Here is a 22119-nt window from a genome sequence, read left to right as displayed (position 1 = left end):
TGGATAGATGAGTGGAAGGGGAAGTAGTAAAAAGAGTCTACCAGGCAACAAGGCTTTTCTCTAACCTCTTAGATTATATTCTCTTACAAGATAATTTTTTAGAGTTCTGTCCAACTCAGGATTCCATTGTTTATAGAAAAAACCTGTCATCTCTGGAGGTCACTCTGGAAATCAGAGTTAAATTTTAGAATGGTATATGTTAAAACAGAAAGACCTTCCTACCTTCTTGACCATGAGCTTTTGCTAATGCAGTTGAGAAGTGAATTTTAGTTTCATATTATTTCATCCTATTTCTGTGTTATATTCAAGAACTATATTCTTTGCTATAATAATTAAATTTGTTCTAGTAAAACTCAACCATGTACATGTACGGCAAAGATGAAATGATAAGCATATAGGTTTACGCAATAATATTAAAATGTTAGTAGTAGTGTATCTCAAGACCCTCTATACACTTGCACTCAGTGTTAATAAAATGTTAAATAAATGTTAATGAAATGTTAATATTGGTGTATCTCAAGACCACTATACACTTGCAGCCTCACTGGCTTTTCTTGTCTTCACTTCTAGATACTCACCACCCCAGACTCCTCCTAATCCCTTTTCTCCTAACCCTTCTTCTAGCCAGACAGGTGACTGACGTATTATCTCCAGAACCTGCCTAGTATTTGGCTTCCTTGCTTCATACTTTAACCTGCTTATTTAAGTACCTATGATTCAAGGCCCTCCCACACCCTCCCGTAGCCTAGAGAGCCTTTTAAGCACCTATAGCACAGTGTATACCACGTATCTGCCACTTCTATACAACCTAGTATTAGGTTTTCAGGTAGCTTTGTCTGAGTTCCCCTAACAAACAAGTTATTTGTCTATGTACATAGAAAAGAAAGGCCTCAAAGTCTCAATCAACTCCTTCAATATTCTGCAGCCAGAGCAGCACACAGCTCTTGTTTGCTAAGGTTTTGTTCCTTTGTACTTTGCAGCAATTCATGATATTTAAAATAATTATTACTACCAGTGTTTGTAGTTTTTGCTACAGGCCAGGTGAGTGCAATACCATTAATTTTCACCATGCTGTCACTAATCCTTTAAATTCTTGGAGTGTTAATGTTTCGTGTATTACTCATTTAATTCTCAAAATCGTATGCGGTAGCTACTCCCTCATCCCCATTTTATAAATAAAGAAACAGGCATAGAGAGCAGTTTAATGAATTGCCCAAGAAGACACTGCCAGTGGCAGATTAAATTTCATAAATAAATGAGCACTAATTATAAAATCCCAGAATTTTTATAGACTCAACCAGCCATTTGTCTCATCTTATTAAATGAAACAATACCCATTAATATAAATTTGAGATGAAATATTTAGCAATGTTAGGTTATTTGTTTTTAACTATTAACATTCTTTGACTAGAAAGTTTTAGAAACAAATGGTTAAACACTGGCTTTTTAAATTTTCCTGCTTAAGAAAGTTTAAAGCTTATCTGAGAGTAACATCTAATTTTTTCATTGATTTTTTATATGACTTTAATAGTAAAGGCCAACACTATCAAGTTTAAAGTATGTAAATCTGAGTAGTTTAATTCAAGATACATTACCAGTTACTCCTATTTTAAAAGTGGAATCTTTGGGAATTTCACTTTTGCTCCATCATTTACTTTGTATGATACTTCCTCATCAGGAGCAGTTGACTTTAATCTTTCATTGTTTTGAGATTTTATTTGTTTTTTAATCTCTTACCAAGGTTTGCTAAAAAGTATTATGTCTCATCTAAATCTGTAACTTGAGTAGAACAGTGGTGTTTCCCGCCTAGTCCTCCTCCCTCTCTTTGCTCCCCATTTCTCCTGGGGTTAGAATTGCAAGAGCTTCGCTGTTATATTTTTTGATGAAAGGTTAGCTTTTGGTCACACAGGATTAATATTTACAGTTTTTTCCTTAACAACACATATACTTTTCCAAAATGCCAGTGAGAAAGGACCTTGGAATTATAATCCACTGTGCATAATGGGTTAAGTGGCTAGGCTAACAATAATGATAAAACATAAATTATAAAATAAGTAATTGGGCAGATGGACATAAGAGTGATGAAGCATGGTTATATTATGGGATAGGAACTAAGTTATAAAGCTAATTCTTCATTTTCCGCAGTAGGAAATCTATGGAAAATGTGTAAAATTGAAAAATCAAGAAATCATCTTGTGTAGGAATGTGGAGAAGCAGCTTAGAGTTGACAATGGTTGCCTCTATGGAATAGGGTAGAAGTAGAGAGGCATGCATGAGGCAGGGAAATCGCTGGTTTTCCTGATAAACTTTGTAGTAGTATTTGTCTTTTTAAAAGCTGTATACGTGCTCTCTTCTTTAAAATTTCATTTAAGTTTTTTATTATAGGATATATCATATTAAAATATTTCCTAAACAAAAATTTTTTTAAAAGATTTAATCAATTTTTTTATATAATGTTTAGTATTTGGGCTGGAAGGAATGTTGGTCTTTAGGGAAAAATTTTAATAATGACTGTATAATGTTTCACACATAATAAATATAACCAAGAATATTTTTCTTTGGGTGTTCTTAAATTGTATGGTAGGATTATCTCATCTACACTGAAAGGTCTTAATTAATACCAGCACCAAAGACACCTCTCAAATGTTTTATCTGCAGCCCAGAGCTCACCTCTGAGCTCCACATCCATATATCCCAGCTCCCTCTGTGGTATTACTGTTTTGAGATTTTAAAGGTACCCTAGACTTAGCATGTTCAAAACTAAACTTAGAATCCAGCCCTTTGTTTTCTTGGACCTTTTCCACTTTTCCCTAGTTTACATTTGGGACCGCCATCAAATTGAGCAAATAAGAAATCAGCCTTTACACCTCCTTTTTTACCCCATTATCTAATCCATCTCCAAGTTCTGTTAAATTTCACTTCTTAAGTGTCCCTTAAGTTTCTGCTTGTACTCAGATTCCGTTGCTATCACTGCAATTATAAGCTTTTAACCATTTCTTGGCTGGACTACAGCAGTTTTCCAGCTGGTCTTCTCATGTATCCTTGTGCCCTTTTCTCCATACTATAGACATTCATCAGCATACATGATATCTTGATCATGTTACTTTTTCCTGCCTCTGAACTTAAATCTTTCAGTGGCTTCCCATTACCCTGAGGATAAAACCTCCAAATTGTAATGGCCTATTGGGCACTAAATGGTTTGGCCCTTACTTTTTCCTGCTCTCTGCTCTCTAAAGTTTTTCCTCATATACTCCCTTCCAGTCTGATTTTGAATGATGTGAAAGGGATGAAAAAAATTACTGTTAGCAACAAGATAGGCTGGGATAGCAGGCAGCAGATCTGGTAGCAGGAAGCAGACAAGATAAAATAGTGAGCAAGTTGAAATAGTTATCTAAATTATGAGCTTATTTTGATATGCCTTTAATCGAGGAATTTCTGTGACCTGGAGAGCAAGAGTATTGACTCTCATACTTGTATATCCAACATAGTATCTGCTGCATACTGGGCACTTCTTAGATTGGGTTGTGTGGGTGGATGATGATAGTCCAGTTTTAAATATCCAGTTGCCTCATAAATGCTCAAATTTTTATCAGACCTTTAAGTCCTATTTCTTTTCTTTGTTATTATTGTTTTTAATCTGGAAACTATGGTCTTTTCCTGTGAGGACAGTTAAACAGTGATTTGCGTTATACTCTTAGAGTCCTGGAAGAATTTACCATGATGAACAACAGTAAAAATGAAGACTTGATAATTATCGTAGCATGAAGTCTGAGTGAGCCATTAACCAATACTTAGTACTCTGCACTGTCATAATATTGAAAGGTCAGAAGTAAATTGTTTACATACTCTAAGAAAGGAAAGAACATGGCACATTTTATAAATCTTTCCAATTTATTTACAGTTGGGTTTTGTAGTACTGTAAAAACTTGCTGTTGTGTAGAATCCTTAAGAAATTATTCTTGCCAGATCATTTGAGCTGGCAACAGGTTAGTTGCCGGTTTTGCACCCACTGCTATAAGTGTACTTATTATTAGTAATAATTTTCCAGATTAGGTTGTAAGGTATTTCTTGGTTTTCCTTTTGGAGTTAATAAATGCCTGTCTGTTCCCATAATATATTTAGTTATAAAATTTATTTCCTCACCCACAAAGGCTACATTTAAAAATAGTTATCTTGCCTTATCCTTAAAGTTTACTTTTGCTGGATGCAGAATGTGGGTTATTTTCCCTTTCAGCACTTAAATTTTGTCATTTTAGTATCTTCTGACCACCATTATTTCTGATAAGTCAGCATTCATTCGAATTGTTGTTCCCCTCTATTTCACTTTTTGGCTGTTTTCAAGATGTTCTTTTTCTCTGGTTTTCAGCACTTCAAATGTTATGCCTATGTGTGGTTTTCTTTGGCTTTTCCTGTGTAGGGTTTGCTGATCTTGATCAAGATCTTTTTGTTTGTTTTGTTTAATTTTTGTTTTGTTTTTTTGTTTGATTGGTTGGGTTTTTTTTTTTTTTTGTCTTTTGTCTTTTTTTTTAGGGCCGCACCTGTGGCATATGGAGGTTCACAGGCTAGGGGTCTAATCGGAGCTGCTGCTGCCAGCCTACACCAGAGCCACAGCAACGCCAGGTCCGAGCCACATCTGCAACCTATACCACAGCTCATGGCAACACCAGATCCTTAACCCACTGAGCAAGGCCAGGGGTCAAACCTGCAACCTCATGGTTCCTAGTCGGAATTCATTTCCACTGCACCACGACAGGAACTCCTGTTTTGTTTTTAAAATAGTCTTTGACCAGTTTTATTAAAGAAAAATTTTGCAGGATTTATTTTTCACCAGTCTGTTTCAGCATACATCTAATGATGTCAGAATCACCTGGATCAGTGATAGCCAGTTTGCATATTCTGTGGTATTTCCTATATGCTATGCCCAATTCAGCATTATTGCTGCTGTGGATAGATACTGGATTTGGCCAACATAGCATAATACTCTCTTACAGATTTCCTCAAGGCTGAGCAGTTGTTGGTGAGGATGACCAGTTCACTTTGCCTTATCTCATCATTTTTAGAACCTGCATGTGCCTCAGCATGTGCTTTCCAGTTTTTCATAAGGAGTTGGAATCTAGAGTTGATCTGGAGTCTAGAGTTGATTGACTTTGGCAACTTTGTCTTGTTTGTGACCACCACCTTCCTGCCTTCGTTGTGGGATGGGTCCCAACCAAGAGCAACCACCAAGATGGCCAGGGAGCTGCTCGAGATCTTGATGTGTAAATTTACATCCTTATTAACTTGGGGAAATGTTTAGCCACTATTTCATTAAATACTTCTTTCTACCCAATTTTCTCTCCCTTTTCCTTCTGGATTTCCAATTATAGGTATGTTAGAGTTTTTTATACTTTCCCACAGGTCCCCAAGGTTCTGTTCACCCCCTTCACATCTAAATCATTTTATTTCCCTCCATGATTTAGGATAGAATAATTTCTCTTGCTTTGTCTTCAAGTTCACAGACTCTTTCTTTTGTCATTTCCAATCTGTGGTTAAATCTAGCTAGTGACTATTTTAATTTCAGTAATTTTATTTTTCACTTCTTGAATTTAAGGTTTTTTAATAGGTGGATTTTTTTTTCCTGCTGAGAAATCAAGCGTGTTTGCTCCTGCATTCTTGAACATAGTTAAAATAGCTGCTTTAAAAATCCTCATGTGCAATTTCTAGCATCTGGTTCATCTCTTGGGCCTGGTTTCCCCTTATTTGCCTTCCTCTTGAGAATGGGTCAGTTTTTCCTGTTTCTTCTGTGTAATAATTTTAGATTATAACTTGGACATTATGAATGATGTGTTGTGGAGACTCCAGAGTCTATTGTGTTCCTCTAGTGAATATTGATGTTTGGTAGGTTGGTTTAATTGCTTACTTGTTTGTTTTATTAGGCAGTTAACTTGGCTGAACTCAAACTACAAACTGAAATCTCAGTTTGGTTATTTTAGCCTTGGAATCTCTCAAATATGTGTAGTTTGGGGATCGGAGATGTGTGCAGAATTTATACGTAGAATTTGGTGCTTCTCTCCTTACTTTGATTTACTCAGTAGGTGTTCAGCTGTTGTGGTCAAGCCAAAGTCTGTTAATTGGTTCATTAAGTGAGTAAAACTGCAGCTTTACTGTCTGGGTTTTAGCTCCATAAACCAACTGGGGCCTGCTCTCTGGCTAAGAGCCATTTAAAAAATGGAAAGTCACCCTATGCTGTCCCCTTCTTCTAAGTACTGACTCCCTTCTTCTCCCTAACCCTAGCACCACCATTCCTCCTTTTCTGTTTCTGCCTTGAAGCAGTTGATTTTTATATTTTGTCTAGTTGTAGAAGTTGTCTGTGTAAGTTAGTCCAGTAGGAGCTACTTATCCATTACAGGAAGTGAATCCCTAAAATGCAATTGTTCATCTGGACAGTTTTCTTGTTAGTGCATTTATTAATAGTCTTTTTAGAAAAACAAGCGTGATAAGAGTTTTTCATAGAACTTTAGATATTTCTGTATGTTTTAATAATGAAATAAGTTGAAATTTAATTTTTCATCATTCATCCTTTTTTTTAAATAAGAAAGAAGGTTGTCCTGAATTAGCTGAGAATTTATTTGCCTCTCCCTCAAATTTTATGTATAAATCTCCAAATCTAGATTATTTGAAATGTGTTTTGGAAGCCAGAAATATGAAGAAATCATACAGTAAAATCTTTATTTATCCAACAAGTATTGCATGTTTGACCTAGATCCTGGGGATATAGCAGTGAACTTCAGAGTTCTTTATCCTGTGGAGCTAATGTTTGGGTAGGTAGATATGTAGATACTAAAAATATATCAGGTATTGATAAATGCTATGAAGAAAAAGCAGGTTATGAAGATGTGGTAGGGAGTGAGGAGAGACAAGCATGGCATTATTTTAGATAGAGAGACTGGTTGGTCACGGAAGCAGTCTCTGTGAGGAAGTGATATTTGATTGGAAATCTTAATGAAGTAAGAAAGAGAGCCATGCACATGAGGGGAAATATTCCAGGCACAGAAGCAGCAAGGCTGAAATCCCTAAGGGAGGAATGAGATTGGCTTCTCTTTGAGAAATAAGCAGAACTAAGAGGACTCAGTTTGGAACTAAGGAAACAGAGAGAGAGGTAGGAATGAAGTCCAAGGGGTGGTAATTAGCCAGGGCCCTTGTGTGTAGGGTTTTGCACCAGGGAGATGATTGTTCTGATTTGCTTTTCACAAAGATCACTCTGCTCAATATAGTGGAAAGTGGAGGTGGAGCAAAGGGTGAAGGCAGGTTAGAGGCCTTTGCAGTAGTAGTCTGGGTGAACTAGATGGTGACTGGGACAAGAGCATTAACAGGTGGGGGAAGTAGTCAAATTCAGAATATTTCTTGCAGGTAACAGCCAGCAAAACCTGATGAATTCGATCTGGGATGTGAAAAGGACCAACTGAATGACCGGTAGTAGTACACTATACTGAGACAAAAGAGCTGGAAAAGGTTTAGTGTGGATGAGCAGAAACTAATTTTGGACATACTAACTTGGAAGTGAATTTTAGACATCCAAGAGGAGATGTAAGCAGGCTATATTAGTCTGAAACTCACGGGAGAGAGAGCGCTCCCTTAGAATTGAAGAATACAGATTTGCAAAGCCTCTGTTTAAAACCATGTGTTTGGATGAGGTTACCTTGAAGAGGAACATAGACATAATTGAGAAGAAACCCTAGGTCTGAACTCTGTAGCTCACCAATATTTAGACCGGAAAAGGAAGAGGGTCTGACAAAGAAAACTGAGAAGGAGCTGTCAATGGGTAGGAGGAAATCTAGAAGAGTATACATCTCAGAAGCCAAGTGAAGAAATTGTGTAAAAGAATGAGGGAGTGGTTGACTAGTTCATAGGCTGCAGAGTGGTCTGGTGAGATGAGCCTGAGGAGTGACCTTTAACTTTGACAACCTGAAGGTCCAGGACAGCTTTGATAAGTGTAGCTTACATAGAGAAAAACTGTGTAAGCCCGACTGGGGGTGGGTTTAAAAGTGATTAAGAGGGAGGAAACGAGGACACTTAAAGTATAAACAACCCTTTCAAGGAGTTTAGCTCAAAAGAGAGAAGGGGCAGATTAGTGAGCTGATAGGCCTGGTGAAGTCAGGGAGGCTTTCTCAAGATGAGCAGTCTGTCCCGTATTTATATTATGTTTAAATATCAGTTAAAGTAAAAATTAGCCAAATGATAATAAAAACCTGAAAAGCTTTACCAACATGATACTAAATGAGCTTTTATTCTGTTGAGGATTCAGGAGTTCTATAACAATTACATTTACTCAAAAGTATTTTAATATCTACTCATGCTAAAAACTGTCTGCAAAGTGCTAGGTACACAGTAATGGACAAAAGAGACCTAATTCCTTTATTCATGGAGTTTACAGACTTATATTTAAGCCTATGGAAAAGAGAAATACTATGGTTAAGAAATTTGTGGCATTCCCGTCGTGGCGCAGCAGCAAACGAATCCGACTAGGCACCATGAGGTTGGGGGTTCCATCCCTGGCCTCGTTCAGTGGGTTAGGGATCCGGCGTTGCCGTGAGCTGTGGTGTAGGTCGCAAATGCAGCTCGGATCTGGCGTTGCTGTGGCTGTGGCGTAGGCCGGCAGCTGTAGCTCTGATTCGACCCCTAGCCTGGGAACCTCCATATGCTGTGGGTGTGGCCCTAAAAAGACAAAAGACAAAAAAAAAAGGAAAAAAGAAATTTGTTTGTAAGAGATTATATCTTATTGTTAAATTTATACTGAAATGAAATGTATTCTGATACTTTGCAAATGGCATGATTTTAAATATTTTGATGTTATTTATGTTTAACTTACATACTGTTTATATCCCCAAGAGGCAAAATTAGTCATGGTTTACTTTAGGAATGTTATGAATAAATAAAAATAAGTTGGGTGACTTTCAGCTTGGGCCACAGGTTAGAATAACTTTTAAAAATCCTTTTCCACACTGCTTCCAACCAATTAAATCAGAACATCCAGGGTTGGGGCCCAAGTATTAGTTTTGTTTGTTTGTTCTGTTTTGCTTTGTTTTTTGGCCACACCCGTGGCGTACAGAAATTCTCAGGCCAGGGATCGAACCCACGCCATAGCTATAACCAGAGCTGCCACAGCAGTGACAGCACTGGATCCTTAACCCACCGAGCCACCAGAGAACTCCAGCCTTAGTATTTTTTAAATACTGATTTAATAGAATCAGAGGGTTTAAATAAAGTGCTACTAAGCCCCTGAGAATGAATTGACTACATGTTTAAGCATTAAGTACATTTGAAAATTAACACAAAATAGCAAAAAATGTTTTGAGTTATAGATCATTTTTAGACAAAGCTATTTGTAGAACTAAACTTTTTCAGGATCCAGACTTTAAGAATTTTAAGTAAACAAGTTCACTCACTTTAGGCTGTCCTCTGATCATTAAGAAAAAAAAATCAGTAAAGTTACTTCTTTTCCCCCTTAAAACAGCTTTGACAATAATTTCTTATTTGAATGCCTTTTGGCACAGCCATTATAAAGCACTAAAATGAGTAGGGATTAGACAATTTAAAAGTTTGCCTTCAGTAGTTATAAACTGAGAAGAAAGCATTATAGGACTAAATAATATTTTATAGGTTATATTAAATGTTAGGTACTAAAGCACATACCCTTTTGTATTGAAATTTTAAATCCACAACTATTCATTCTATAATCAGTTCTCATTAAAATTTTTTTTCTTTCTTTCACAGAAAATGCTTGGACAGAAGAGATGAGTATTATTTCCACTAAGGCCTAGAATTGCCTACTGTACATATAGTCCTGATCAGGCAATATACGAATGGCCCAAGGAAGCCACCAAATTGATTTTCAGGTTTTACATGACCTGCGACAAAAATTCCCTGAAGTACCTGAAGTTGTTGTATCCAGGTGCATGTTACAGGTCAGTGTTTAATGGTTTCTGAATTTATTAATACAAACTTGGTACTTTTTTAAACATTGGAAGAAAACCCTTTTATCTTCTTTGGCATTAGTGTGCTATGATGGAAAGAGATGAGCTTTGGTGTCTGATAGTCATGTGGCCTTTAACAAGTTATTAAGCTCTGTACCTCATCTGTCATGTGGATAATACTTACCTTGTAAAGTAGATGTGAGGGTTAAATGAGATCTCAGTATAAAGCATTGATACGTGGTCCACACCTACCATGAGCTTGCTTCATTCCCCTTGTCCTCCATTTTGCCAGGAGAACTTTTCAAAATTCAAGATCTTCATGTGAAAGTGAGAAAATCATAAAATAAGGAAGCAGGAAACTTGGGAGCTAATCCTAAATGGGCACCCTAAGTATATTTGACAAAGAATATGCCTTCTTTTGTACTTTAGACAATGCCTGAGGTCCCAGGTCTTGAGAAAGAAGTTTCTTTTTATATTTTTTAAATTTAATCTGTAAGTCTTACAGTTAATAACACTAATAAATTTTTACATTTTTCTTAATATAATTTCAGAAATCCATAATTCTAAATATATAGTGGCAGTTCCTGTTGTTGCTTAGTGGGTTAAGAACCTGACTAGTATCTGTGAGGATGCAAGTTCCATCCCTGGCCTTGCTCACTGGATTAAGGATCTGGCATTGTTGCAAACTACGGAATAGGTCACAGATGCAGCTCAAATCCCACATTGCTAAGGCTGTGGCCTAGGCCAGCAGCTCCAATTTGACCCCTAGCCCAGGAATTTCCATATGCCTCAGGTGCAACCATAAATAAATAAATACATATGTACATACATACATATTTAGTGATAGTGTGCCTTCTTATCTGATTAAACTACTCTATCAAGAACTATTTTTCTGCTTGTTAAGCCTATAGCACAGCTCACAACAACACCGGATCCTTTAATCCATTGAGCAAGCTGGGATCGAACCCAAATCCTCATGGTTACTGCATCCTCATCGATAACTAGTCAGGTTTGTTACTGCTGAGCCACAATGGGACCTCCAGACATAATATAATCTTGGTGAATGATTTTTTAAATTTGAAATTATATGAAACTTTAAAAGGCTCAATATCTGTACTTGATATCAAATGACTACATTTTGTTCAGACCCTATCACCTTTTCTCTGCACATTTAATTGGTCTACCTGCCTTTAGTCTAACCCAGTTTTGGTCTCTCCAACCTATCCTAAAAATGTCGTTCTAAATGGCAGATTTTACCATATGTTTACCTGCTTAAAAACCTTATTTTTGTTCCCCAGACCCTTCAGAATAAAGTTCATATATATATAGACTAGGGTGTAGTAGGGCTGTGATCTAAAATCCTGCCTTCTTCTGCAGCCTGATTTCCTGCCCAGTCCTTCCTCCCTTACACCCAGTGCTTAGTCATCCTCGATTGGAATTCTCCAAACATGTCTAGTTCTCTCTATGGTATATTCCTTAAGAGCATATGTTCTAATTAATGTATGTTAAGAATTCTGTATTGGCTACCCTAAAAAGAAAAAAAAAAAAGTACTATATTGTGTATTTTGAAATTTGTTAAAAGAGTAAGTGTTCTTAAGTATCCTTACCTTCTCCCCCGCCATAGAAAAAGAAAAGTTACAGGAGTTCCCATCGTGGCTCAGCGGTAACGAACCCAACTGATATTCATAAGGACGCAGGTTTGATGCCTGGCCTCGCTCAGTGGGTTAAGGATCTGGTGTTGCTGTGGCTATGGTATAGGCCTGGGAACTTCCATATGCCACAGGTGCAGCCCTAAAAAGACCAAAAAAAAGAAAAGTTGACTATGTAAAGTGGCGAATATGTTGTGGTCATCATTTCACAATGTACATGTATATTAAATCATCACATTTTGTATACTTAAAAAATAATCAACCTAAATTTATACAGCTTTTATTTATCAGTCATACCTCAGTTAAAGCTGGGAGGAAATGAATAAATTAACATTTTTAAATCATAGCAAATAAATAGCATGTTTTAGTGATAAAGAGATTTGAGTTCAAGCTTCGGCAGTTATTAGCAGCAGTTGAATTAGCCTCTCTGGCCCTCATTTCCCTCAGCTGTACCATGGGAATAAAAAAACTTCAGGGAATTGTGATAATGCAGGAAAGCAGTTACTACAATGCCTGATTTATCAATAAATGTAGCAACCAATACAGATAACAGTAATAATAGTGTAAGGCCCATAATATTTGGCAGATGAATTGGTAGTCCCCATTTGATATCAGATGTGCAATAGTATGAAAGGAAAGGTGGAAAAAAATAATAAAAGTGAAGACAGAAGCTGAAGTATGGGAAGCAGAGAGGGGGAAAGTTCTTTTCGTAGAACTCAGGACATCTTCCCTAATTTTTCAGATAGAATTTTCTGATAAGACTATACTGAGAGTATTCAGTGAGTCATTTAAAAAAAAAATAGAAAAATGCTATAGGTTCTTCAAAAAAAATTTATAAGATTTGCTGTTGAAAAAACTATCCAGAACATTGTCCTGATAGCCCAGCTCTAGAGATTTTTTTTTTTTTTTAAATAGGGTTGCACCTGTGACATACGAAAGTTTCCAGGCTGGGGTCGAATCAAAGCTATAGCTGCCAGACTACGCCACAGCCACAAGCAACATGGGATCCGAGCCACGTCTGTGACCTACACCACAGCTCATGGCAATGCCGGATCCTTAACTCACTGAGCAAGGCCAGGGGTTGAACCTGTGTCCTCATGGATACTAGTTGGATTCATTTCACCTGAGCCACAACGGGAACTCCAGGCTTGATCTTGCTTGGAGGAAGTAGCTGGGGCATAACACATACTGGGTGGAAAAAGATTTGCCATATATTAATTACATGTTTAGAATTTTCTAAAATAAAAGGTTTAATAAAAAGTACATTTCCTTTTATCCTGTTGTAGCCTTATAAAATCCCTATAAGTTCTTTTATGTTTTGCTGATAAGACACTAATGTCTGTAGAGAGTAAATAAGCTAAGGGCATGTGAATTATGGCACAGCTGGGACAAGGATGTATTAAATAACGAGAGATTCACAAAGAATGGAAGGGATTTTTGAGAGCTCAAGAGAAGGCTTTGTAAGTATGAGTATCAGCTTTTAAGAGAGAAGTGTGGGATTGGATTTGGTAGGAAATAAACATTTTAATTTGGAAATGTTGGCAGAGAGGAGATGAGAAGATGAGGCCTTTGTGAGCTTTCACTTAGAAAAGAATTTACTGAGAACAGCAATGAAGTTTGCTTGAAGCAAAAAAAACACCAGTTAGGTTTGGCAAAACGTAAGGTATAGCTCTGATAAGGAGTCATCAGTTGATAAAGATTGTGATGAATTTTTAAATGTTACTTGAAAAACTAACATATATCCATTCAGAGTTATGTGTAGGATAAAAGGATGTTTATGGCATAAAAGATTTGAACTCTCGGTTTGGGAAGGGAAAAAGTCAAACCTTGCTCACTAACCTTTTCTTTTGTATTACCTGTTCAAACTGTGGACTGTCGTTTCCTAACAAGACTTTAAGATGCCCTTTAGTTCAGTTTTGTCTAATAAGATTTTATCTCATATCAAACCATCTATAGACATTTTTAACTTGATTATTTATTCTTTTTGTGTCTAAAACTATCCCCTTTCTGTCAGGCTCTTAATCTTCCAGTTCTCTTTGAATTCTCTTTCTCTCTTATAGCCAGATTGTATTGACTATTTGTAGTCTTTCATAATTTGTTTCTGCTACCAAACAGTCTTTATTTCATGTCTTCTAACTGATCTTGTCAAAAAGTTTTTCCTTTCCTGTTTATCTTAAGTATCAGTGGACTTGTCTTCCCCAAACTCCCTTTGTGTCTTCTCTTCTCTGTTAATTTATATGTTCAGTGGCTCTCCCCATTGCCTGTATCAAAATCCAGAAGCTAAAATGTGACTCGTTTTTCAAAACCTCCAATTATTTAATCTCAATCTGTCTTTCCAACAATTTGTTCCACAAAATTTCTAGGGCCACACCTGCAGCACACGGAAGTTCTCAGGCCCGGGGTCAAATTGGAGCTGCAGCTGCCAGCCACAGCCACAGCTATGCCAGATCCGAGCTGCATCTGCGACTTATGCTGCAGCTTGCAGCAATGCCTGAACCTTTACCCACTGAGTCAGGCCAAGGATTGAACCCTATATCCCCATGAATGCTAGTTGGGTTCTTAACCTGCTGAGCCGCAATGGGAACTCACCACAAAATTTCTGATATAAGCCTTTAACTCCAGCCAGATGTGTCTCAGTCACCCAGTTTAGAACATAGTTTTACTCTCACGTTTATGTCTGTCTGTACTCATGCTCTTCCCTTCACTAGGAGTGCTTTTTCCCTGTCTTGGTATTTCTGGACCTTCCTCATTAACACAGTCCTTTCTACAGTAGTCTACAATAGTAACCCTGCTGAACTGTAGTACCACTTACTTGGCGTATATTCATGTTAACCTTTTTGTAAATCTCCCTATTTGCATTGCAAACTCTTCTAGGGAGAAGTTTGTTTCTATACATCATTGAGCTTTCCACAGACTCAAACAGAATGCTGTATATATTGTGCATGTTTAGTAAATTTTTTTATGGATGATTTATGAGTAGTGATTAGTGAGTTTTCAGCATCCTTTAGAAACACTCTGACTTTTTGTTGCTGCTGTTTTCATTTTTCTGGAGTAATATTAGATAGTGCTATCTAAAGACAGAGATGTGAACTCAGTTACTCTGGAAACTACCTCGAGCATATATTACATATGTCTATATATGCGGGGTTTTCTTTTTTTTTTTCTTTTTATGGCCTCACCTGCGGCATATAGAAGTTCTCAGGCTAGAGGTCGAATCAGAGTGGCATCTGCAAACCTGCGCCACAGTCCCAGCAACACAGTATCCGAGGCACATCTGTGATGTAAGCTGCAACTCGTGGCAACACTGGATCCTTAACCCACTGAGGGAGGCTAGCGATCAAACTCTCATCCTCACAGAGACTATGTAGGATTCTCAACCTGCTGAGCCACATCGGGAACTCTGGGTTGTTTTTTTTTTTTTTCAAACACAAGAATAAGCACATAAGGAATTGAGATGCCTTTGTTAAAATTTGAGAACTTTTAAATACTGCAATATAGTTTTTTAAAGGTCATTGATACAAGAGAAATACATAGTACTTGAATCTGTAAAATATTAATTATACAGTATTATGTACTTAAGTGGAATACTTATATTTTGTTCAGCATTCAAATCACATTTTTAATTAAGCTGTAATTTTCCTGTATTTGCATGAATACATTTTACTATAAAAATAGCTCCTAAAACAGAGCAATGACTTGGTTCACTTTTAGCTATTGCTAGTTAGAGAACCTTTGCCTTACATTAGTAGTGAGGATTTTTAATTCAGCAATTTGCATAAATAGTAGTTATTCTTAAGTAAAAAGGGCTCAGATATATCTGTTATAATTACATTAACTAATCACTTGTTGATCGTGTAGTATTTTAATAGGGATGAGAGTGTATGCATTGGCTTCTGATTGTTAACACAAGATGTTTTTGTTTTGTTTTATAGAATAATAATAACCTGGATGCCTGCTGTGCAGTTCTTTCTCAGGAGAGTACAAGGTATCTTTATGGTGAAGGAGACTTGAATTTTTCAGATGATTCTGGAATTTCTGGTCTACGCAATCACATGACTTCTCTCAACTTGGACTTGCAGTCACAGAATGTTTACCACCATGGAAGAGAAGGAAATAGAATGAATGGAAGTAGAACTCTAACGCACAGCATTAGTGATGGACAGCTTCAAGGTGGTCAGTCCAATAATGAACTATTTCAGCAGGAGCCACAGACAGCACCAGCTCAAGTTCCTCAAGGCTTTAATGTTTTTGGAATGTCTAGTACATCAGGTGCTTCAAATTCAGCACCACATCTTGGATTTCACTTAGGCAGCAAAGGAACATCTAACCTTTCTCAACAAACTCCCAGGTTTAATCCCATTATGGTAACTTTAGCCCCAAATATCCAGACTGGTCGTAATACTCCCACATCTTTGCACATACATGGTGTACCTCCACCTGTACTTAACAGTCCACAGGGAAACTCTATCTATATTAGGCCCTACATTACAACTCCTAGTGGTACGGCTCGACAGACACAACAGCATTCTGGCTGGGTATCTCAGTTTAATCCCATGAACCCTCAACAAGTTTATCAACCTTCACAACCTGGTCCCTGGACTACATATCCTGCATCTAATCCTCTGCCACATACCTCAGCCCAGCAGCCAAATCAGCAAGGCCACCAGACCTCTCATGTCTACATGCCCATCAGTTCACCTACTACTCCACAACCACCAACAATTCATTCGTCTGGTAGCTCACAGTCTTCTGCCCATAGCCAATATAACATTCAGAATATTTCAACAGGACCTCGAAAAAACCAGATTGAAATTAAACTTGAACCCCCACAAAGAAACAGTTCTTCAAAATTGCGTTCTTCTGGACCTCGAACCTCCAGCAGTTCTTCGGTCAACAGCCAGACCTTAAATAGAAATCAGCCCACTGTTTACATAGCTGCCAGTCCCCCAAATACTGATGAGGTGATGTCCCGTAGTCAACCTAAGGTCTATATTTCTGCTAATGCCACCACAGGAGATGAGCAGGTCATACGGAATCAGCCCACTCTCTTCATATCCACAAACTCTGGAGCATCTGCTGCTGCCAGGAATATGTCTGGGCAAGTGAGCATGGGTCCTGCCTTTATTCATCACCACCCTCCCAAAAGTCGAGCAATAGGCAGTAACTCTGCAACTTCTCCTCGAGTGGTGGTCACTCAACCCAATACAAAATATACTTTCAAAATTACAGTTTCTCCCAATAAACCCCCTGCAGTTTCACCAGGGGTAGTGTCCCCTACCTTTGAACTTACAAATCTTCTAAACCATCCTGATCATTATGTAGAAACAGAAAATATTCAGCACCTCACGGACCCTACTTTAGCACATGTGGATAGAATAAGTGAAGCACGGAAGTTGAGTATGGGATCTGATGATGCTGCCTACACACAAGGTAATAATAATATTGGAGGTGGGATCATTTTCCATTCTGGGCTTAATTGGTGTGCATTTGATTTCACTGAAGAAATGAGTATCAGTTTTATTATTTTATCTTTTAAATGTTACCTCCCAAAAATACTGTCTTAACCTTGGAGAGTATTCATCATATACATTTTAAATAGCAATTTTATTATTACTTGAAGCTTGAATGATAGTGTTATCAGATTTTCAGAGTAATCAACTGTTATTTGTTAATGTTTATAAAACTCTCTTTGCAGTAGCTCATCCATGGTGATGTTAACTTTCCCTTTAAATTTTCTGCAAATAAAAATTCATAAAAACACAGATTTTAATAAGAAATTAGTGGACTAATATAGTAATTCTTCTTTGACCAGAAGAATCCTCTGGTCTTCATTTTTTAATACAATGTTTTCTGTCTTATTTTATATCAAAGTTTAAAACGCTGTGATTTCTTGAATAACTCTGAAGGAGATATCTGAATCCTTTTCCTGATAGTTGTTTCTTTCTGCCTCCCTTAAAAATCAGTTAATGTTGGAGTTCCCATTGTGGCTCAGTGGGAACAAACCTGACTAGTATCTGTGAGGATACAGGTTTGATCCCTGGCCTCACTCACTGGGTTAAGGATCTGGCGTGGCTGTGGCTGTGGTGTAGGCCAGCAGCTGTAGCTCCAATTTGACCCCTAGCTTGGGAACTTCTGTATGCCACACCTGTGGCCCAAAAAAGAAAAAAAAAAAAAAATCAGTTAATGCAACCTTTCTTTTTATTTGGAATCGTGAATAAATAGTTTTAAATCTGTCTCACTTGGTTATCCTTTTCTGAAATAAACTAGCTAACATTGGCATAATATTAAATTATATCTATATTCAATGAGGATTTCTATCATATATTTTATCTGACCCCTTAAATTATTTAATCTTCAGTAGGAAACTGTTAAACTCATTCAGATTAAAAAAAAGTGAAGTGTTTGTTTTCTTGAATATTGATGTAGGTTAACATAAATTAGCTGGAGTCCTTTAGAGTTAGAATGTATCTTAATCATCTTTGTATCCTCAGTGAATTGTGCCAGGTGTTATAGGTTGGAAAATACTCCGTCATCACCCCCCCGTTGTAGCATGTGGCCTCCTGCTACCACTAGTACCACTTATCCTTTATTTAAGAGTAGTAATTTTACTGCTGAGTATCTTAACAGAGCCTGATTGTTTTGGTTTATTTTATGTTTTAAACAGTTCTAGTGATTCTCAACCTAAGGTGGACTGTGGCGATTTCAAAGTCTATAATCACCTATGAAGCTTTCAAAAAACCAAAATGTCTAATACCAGCCCAGACTTACTCAATTAGATTTCCTGAATGGTAAAATCTAGGTGCACATGTGCAGGTGTACACATGTGTGTTTTAGAAATTCTGCTGAAACTTTTCTGATTTTTCCATATATCTGTGACTAAACTAGAACCATTTTTGTTTAATTTCAGCAGTAAATGGTTTTTAATAATACTCTGATTTTTTTTCCACCGATAGGTAATTCTCCTGTTTTTCCCCCAAAATCCTTTCTTCCACTCTCCTTCCATCAGAGATTTCCTATGTTTGGATAATTGCTGATTCTTAAATGGAGAATAATTTTTTTTCTTCCAGTTTTACTGAAATATAATTAACACACAGCCCTTTTTAAGGTGTACAGCATAATGGTTTGGCTTACATACATCATGAAATGATTACCGCAATAGATTTAGTGAACAACCATCATCTCATAGATACAACACTCTATTATTAATAGATTTTAAAAATGTATTTTCCTTCTGATGAGAACTCTTAGGATTTACTCTTAACAGCCTTTGTTTACAACATACAGCAGTGTTAATTATCTTTACCATGCTGTACATTTTACATCCCTAGTATTTATCTTTTTTTTTTTTTTTTTGGTCTTTTTGCCATTTCTTGGGCCGCTCCCGCGGCATATGGAGGTTCCCAGACTAGGGGTCTAATCGGAGTTGTAGCTGCCAGCCTACATCAGAGCCACAGCAACGCGGGATCCGAGACGTGTCTGCGACCTACACCACAGCTCACGGCAACGCCGGATCGTTAACCCACTGAGCAAGGGCAGGGATCAGACCCGCAACCTCATGGTTCCTAGTCGGATTCGTTAACCACTGCGCCACGACGGGAACTCCCTAGTATTTATCTTCTAACTGGAAGTTGGTACCTTTTGACTGCCTTTGTCTAACCCCCCTCCACCCCTGCTTCTGATAGCCACAAATCTGATCTCTTTTTCTGAGTTTGTCTTTGAAGTATAATTGACCTACAACACTGTTATTTCCTAGTGCACATCGTGATGATTCTATATTTCTGTACCTTTCAAATATTACGTAATTATTGACTGTATTCCCCAGACTATACATTTCATACTTACGACTCAAAATTTTGTAACTGAAGTCTGTACCTCTTTTTTTCTCATTTTTGGCCACCCCACCGCACATGGAGTTCCCTGGCCAGGGATCAGATCCAAGCCACAGTCACAGCTTAAGCCGCAGCTTCGGCAATGCTGGATCCTTAACCCACTGTGCCAGGGATCTAACCTCCGACCCAGGATTCCCAAGATGCCACCAGCAGAAACTCCAAAAGTCTGTGCCTCTTAATCTCCCTCACCTATTTCTCTCCTCCTCCCATCTCCCACCCCAGAGAGTAAATTTTTCTATGAAAATAGTTTGATAGGAAGTTTCCATTGAAGTAGACATAAGATATTCATATTTAACTAGAGTGCGAAAATATGGAGTTGCGTAAAAATTGCTATTTCCCCATTCTGTCTTGCATCTATACTGGTCAGGACTTTTCCCACTGCAGTCCACCGCAGCTCCTTCTGTCAGGGCCATGACAGCATTGTTGCTAAACCCAGGGGTCTTTCAGCCCTTGGCTTCCTTGATCTGGAGCAGTGTTGGCCTCGGTCAGGCACCCTCTTCCCTAGGAAACGTTGTGCTCATTTGACTTACAAAGTAGGATACTAGACCAGGATTCCACCTCTCCTTTCATTCTCTGGTGGCTCTCCCTCATTCTCTGACCTTTCGCCTCCTGGTTCTTCCACTCTTCTAAGAGCTGAAAGCAGAATGCCATCCGTTGGGCTTCCTCTCTCTCATGTCTTGACCATCCCCTAGATGATCCCAGCCTCATAACTTTAAATATTCTATGCTGATGGTTCCAGATTTGTAGCTTTAACCTGAGATTCCCTGAATTTCAAGCAGTTCATTTAACTACCTACGTAACAGCTCCATTTGAATGTTTACCAGGCATCTCAAGTTTATTGTGTCTGAAACAACTTCTGACATTGTCCCCAACTTTACTCTTCCCATCTCAGTTAATGGCAGCTTAATCAGGCCAGAATCCTCAGAAACACCGTTGACTTCTTCTTTCTTTCACATTTCAGAGTAGAAAAGTAAGTTGAGCCAGGTGCCTGAATCATAGGAAAATATTTATCCCATGTTGAGGAGAGAACACACATAATTAATTTGGTAACCAAAATGCATTATTTTTCATATAGTATTTAAAATCTAAGTATATTACAGTAAAAACTTCGAAAATGAGCATTTGTTTGTAAAAGATATATTGTTTGATATGCCCTCTGGTGCAGAATGAGAAAAAGAGGAAAATTAATGCAAATTCTGCTGGGACCCTGTTCATCTCAGTGATGCCAGTTCTATCACCACCACCTCCTCCATAAAGGCAATAAATTATACTCAAGTCCTTAAAGCGTTATAAGACTCAGAGACAAAAATGAGTCCCAAATAAACAAATTCATTTTATAGAGAGATTTAAAGTCTATCAGTATGAAGGAGATTCTTGTTTTACCTGCTAAAGAGAACAAATATTGAAGTGAAGATTATTTACCAATAGTAAGGTTACTGGCCAGATAACATTTCCTCCCTTGAGCCAGGCCACCTGACTCTATATAACTTCTGAACAGTATTAATAAATATTTTCATCGTTCACTGTATTCTGAGATTTTCTAGTGTCCTCTCCCACTTGTAAAAGTGTACTTTTTGTAATACTGACAACTTCTGTAGGTAGGTAGAACAAACTTGACTCATTCAAATCAGTTTTCATCCCAGGGAGGTGGGAGGCGGGGATGACCCATGGTCTGTATTTGGTATAATTACCTGAGCCTCTTAATAATTCATATCACTGGCAAAAATGATTTCTCCTTCTCTGTCTACAGAGGGCATCTATGGTATTGATGTAGCTAAAGTCATAAGCTTTTTCTTTTTTTTTTGTCTTTTTGCCATTTCTTGGGCCGCTCCCATGGCATATGGAGGTTCCCAGGCTAGGGGTCCAATCGGAGCTGTAGCCACCAACCTACACCAGAGCCACAGCAACGTGGGATCTGAGCGTCTGCAACCTACACCACAGCTCACGGCAACGCCGGATCCTTAACCCACTGAGCAAGACCAGGGATTGAACCCTCAACCTCATGGTTCCTAGTCGGATTCGTTAACCACTGCGCCATGATGGGAACTCCAGTCATAAGCGTTTTTAATGATACTTTAATACCTCTTTTTCCCAGGTATATTTGTGGTCCTATCAAAGCTGTAGCTTTGACCTTGAACCTAAAATAGAAATAGAAATACAAATGAAGTGAAAATTAGCTTCTTGGACTTTGTATCTCTCATTCCTTGCCCTTTTTTTTTTTATCAGTACTTCCCTCTAAATCACAATACCTTTCTGTTTAACAAGATTTAATAAAAATGCTAGTCATGGCAAAAATTGAGGGGACTACATATTCTTTTAAAAAGTAGATATCAATTTATATTTTTTAATTTTAATTTACAATTTGACTTCTGTTCATCTGCTGATTGGAAATGCCATTTTTCGGATGTTGACTCACAGTGTTGACATTGAGATTACATTAAATTAACTCAATGATTAAGCTTAACTGACATCAAGCCACTTAAAGAATTTTTTTTTTTCACATCTGCCGTATTTCTCATAAGTTTTTCCCAGTCTTAAGACCTTTTCAATTTGGAATAAATCTCAGGGTTGGAAGAGTCTAGAGACTTGAAAGTTCACCTAGAACTCTGCCAACAGAAGTTATCTAGT

The 22119-nt window shown here is 37.6% G+C and overlaps 1 protein-coding gene across 6 annotated transcripts in view; it reads left to right on the top strand.

Annotated features, from left to right (window-relative positions):
* TAB2 (TGF-beta activated kinase 1/MAP3K7 binding protein 2) overlaps positions 1–22119 on the top strand; it is a 78516-nt gene that overhangs the window by 36040 nt on the left and 20357 nt on the right. For 4 of the 6 annotated variants that reach the window (XM_013992499.2, XM_021086951.1, XM_021086945.1 and 1 more), the window contains 2 exons: positions 9754–9944; positions 15535–17032. In XM_013992499.2, coding sequence (XP_013847953.2) covers positions 9843–9944; positions 15535–17032 — 1600 coding nt within the window. In that variant the 5' untranslated portion in view covers positions 9754–9842. The remainder of the gene's footprint in view (positions 1–9753; positions 9945–15534; positions 17033–22119) is intronic. The other 2 variants (XM_021086968.1, XM_021086965.1) reach the window with 2 other exon arrangements.

This window comes from Sus scrofa, chromosome 1, assembly GCF_000003025.6.
Source record: "Sus scrofa isolate TJ Tabasco breed Duroc chromosome 1, Sscrofa11.1, whole genome shotgun sequence".
NCBI classification, from domain to species: domain Eukaryota; kingdom Metazoa; phylum Chordata; class Mammalia; order Artiodactyla; family Suidae; genus Sus; species Sus scrofa.
Note: the sequence above shows the minus strand (reverse complement) of the source record. Positions and strands in the feature narration are given on the sequence as shown.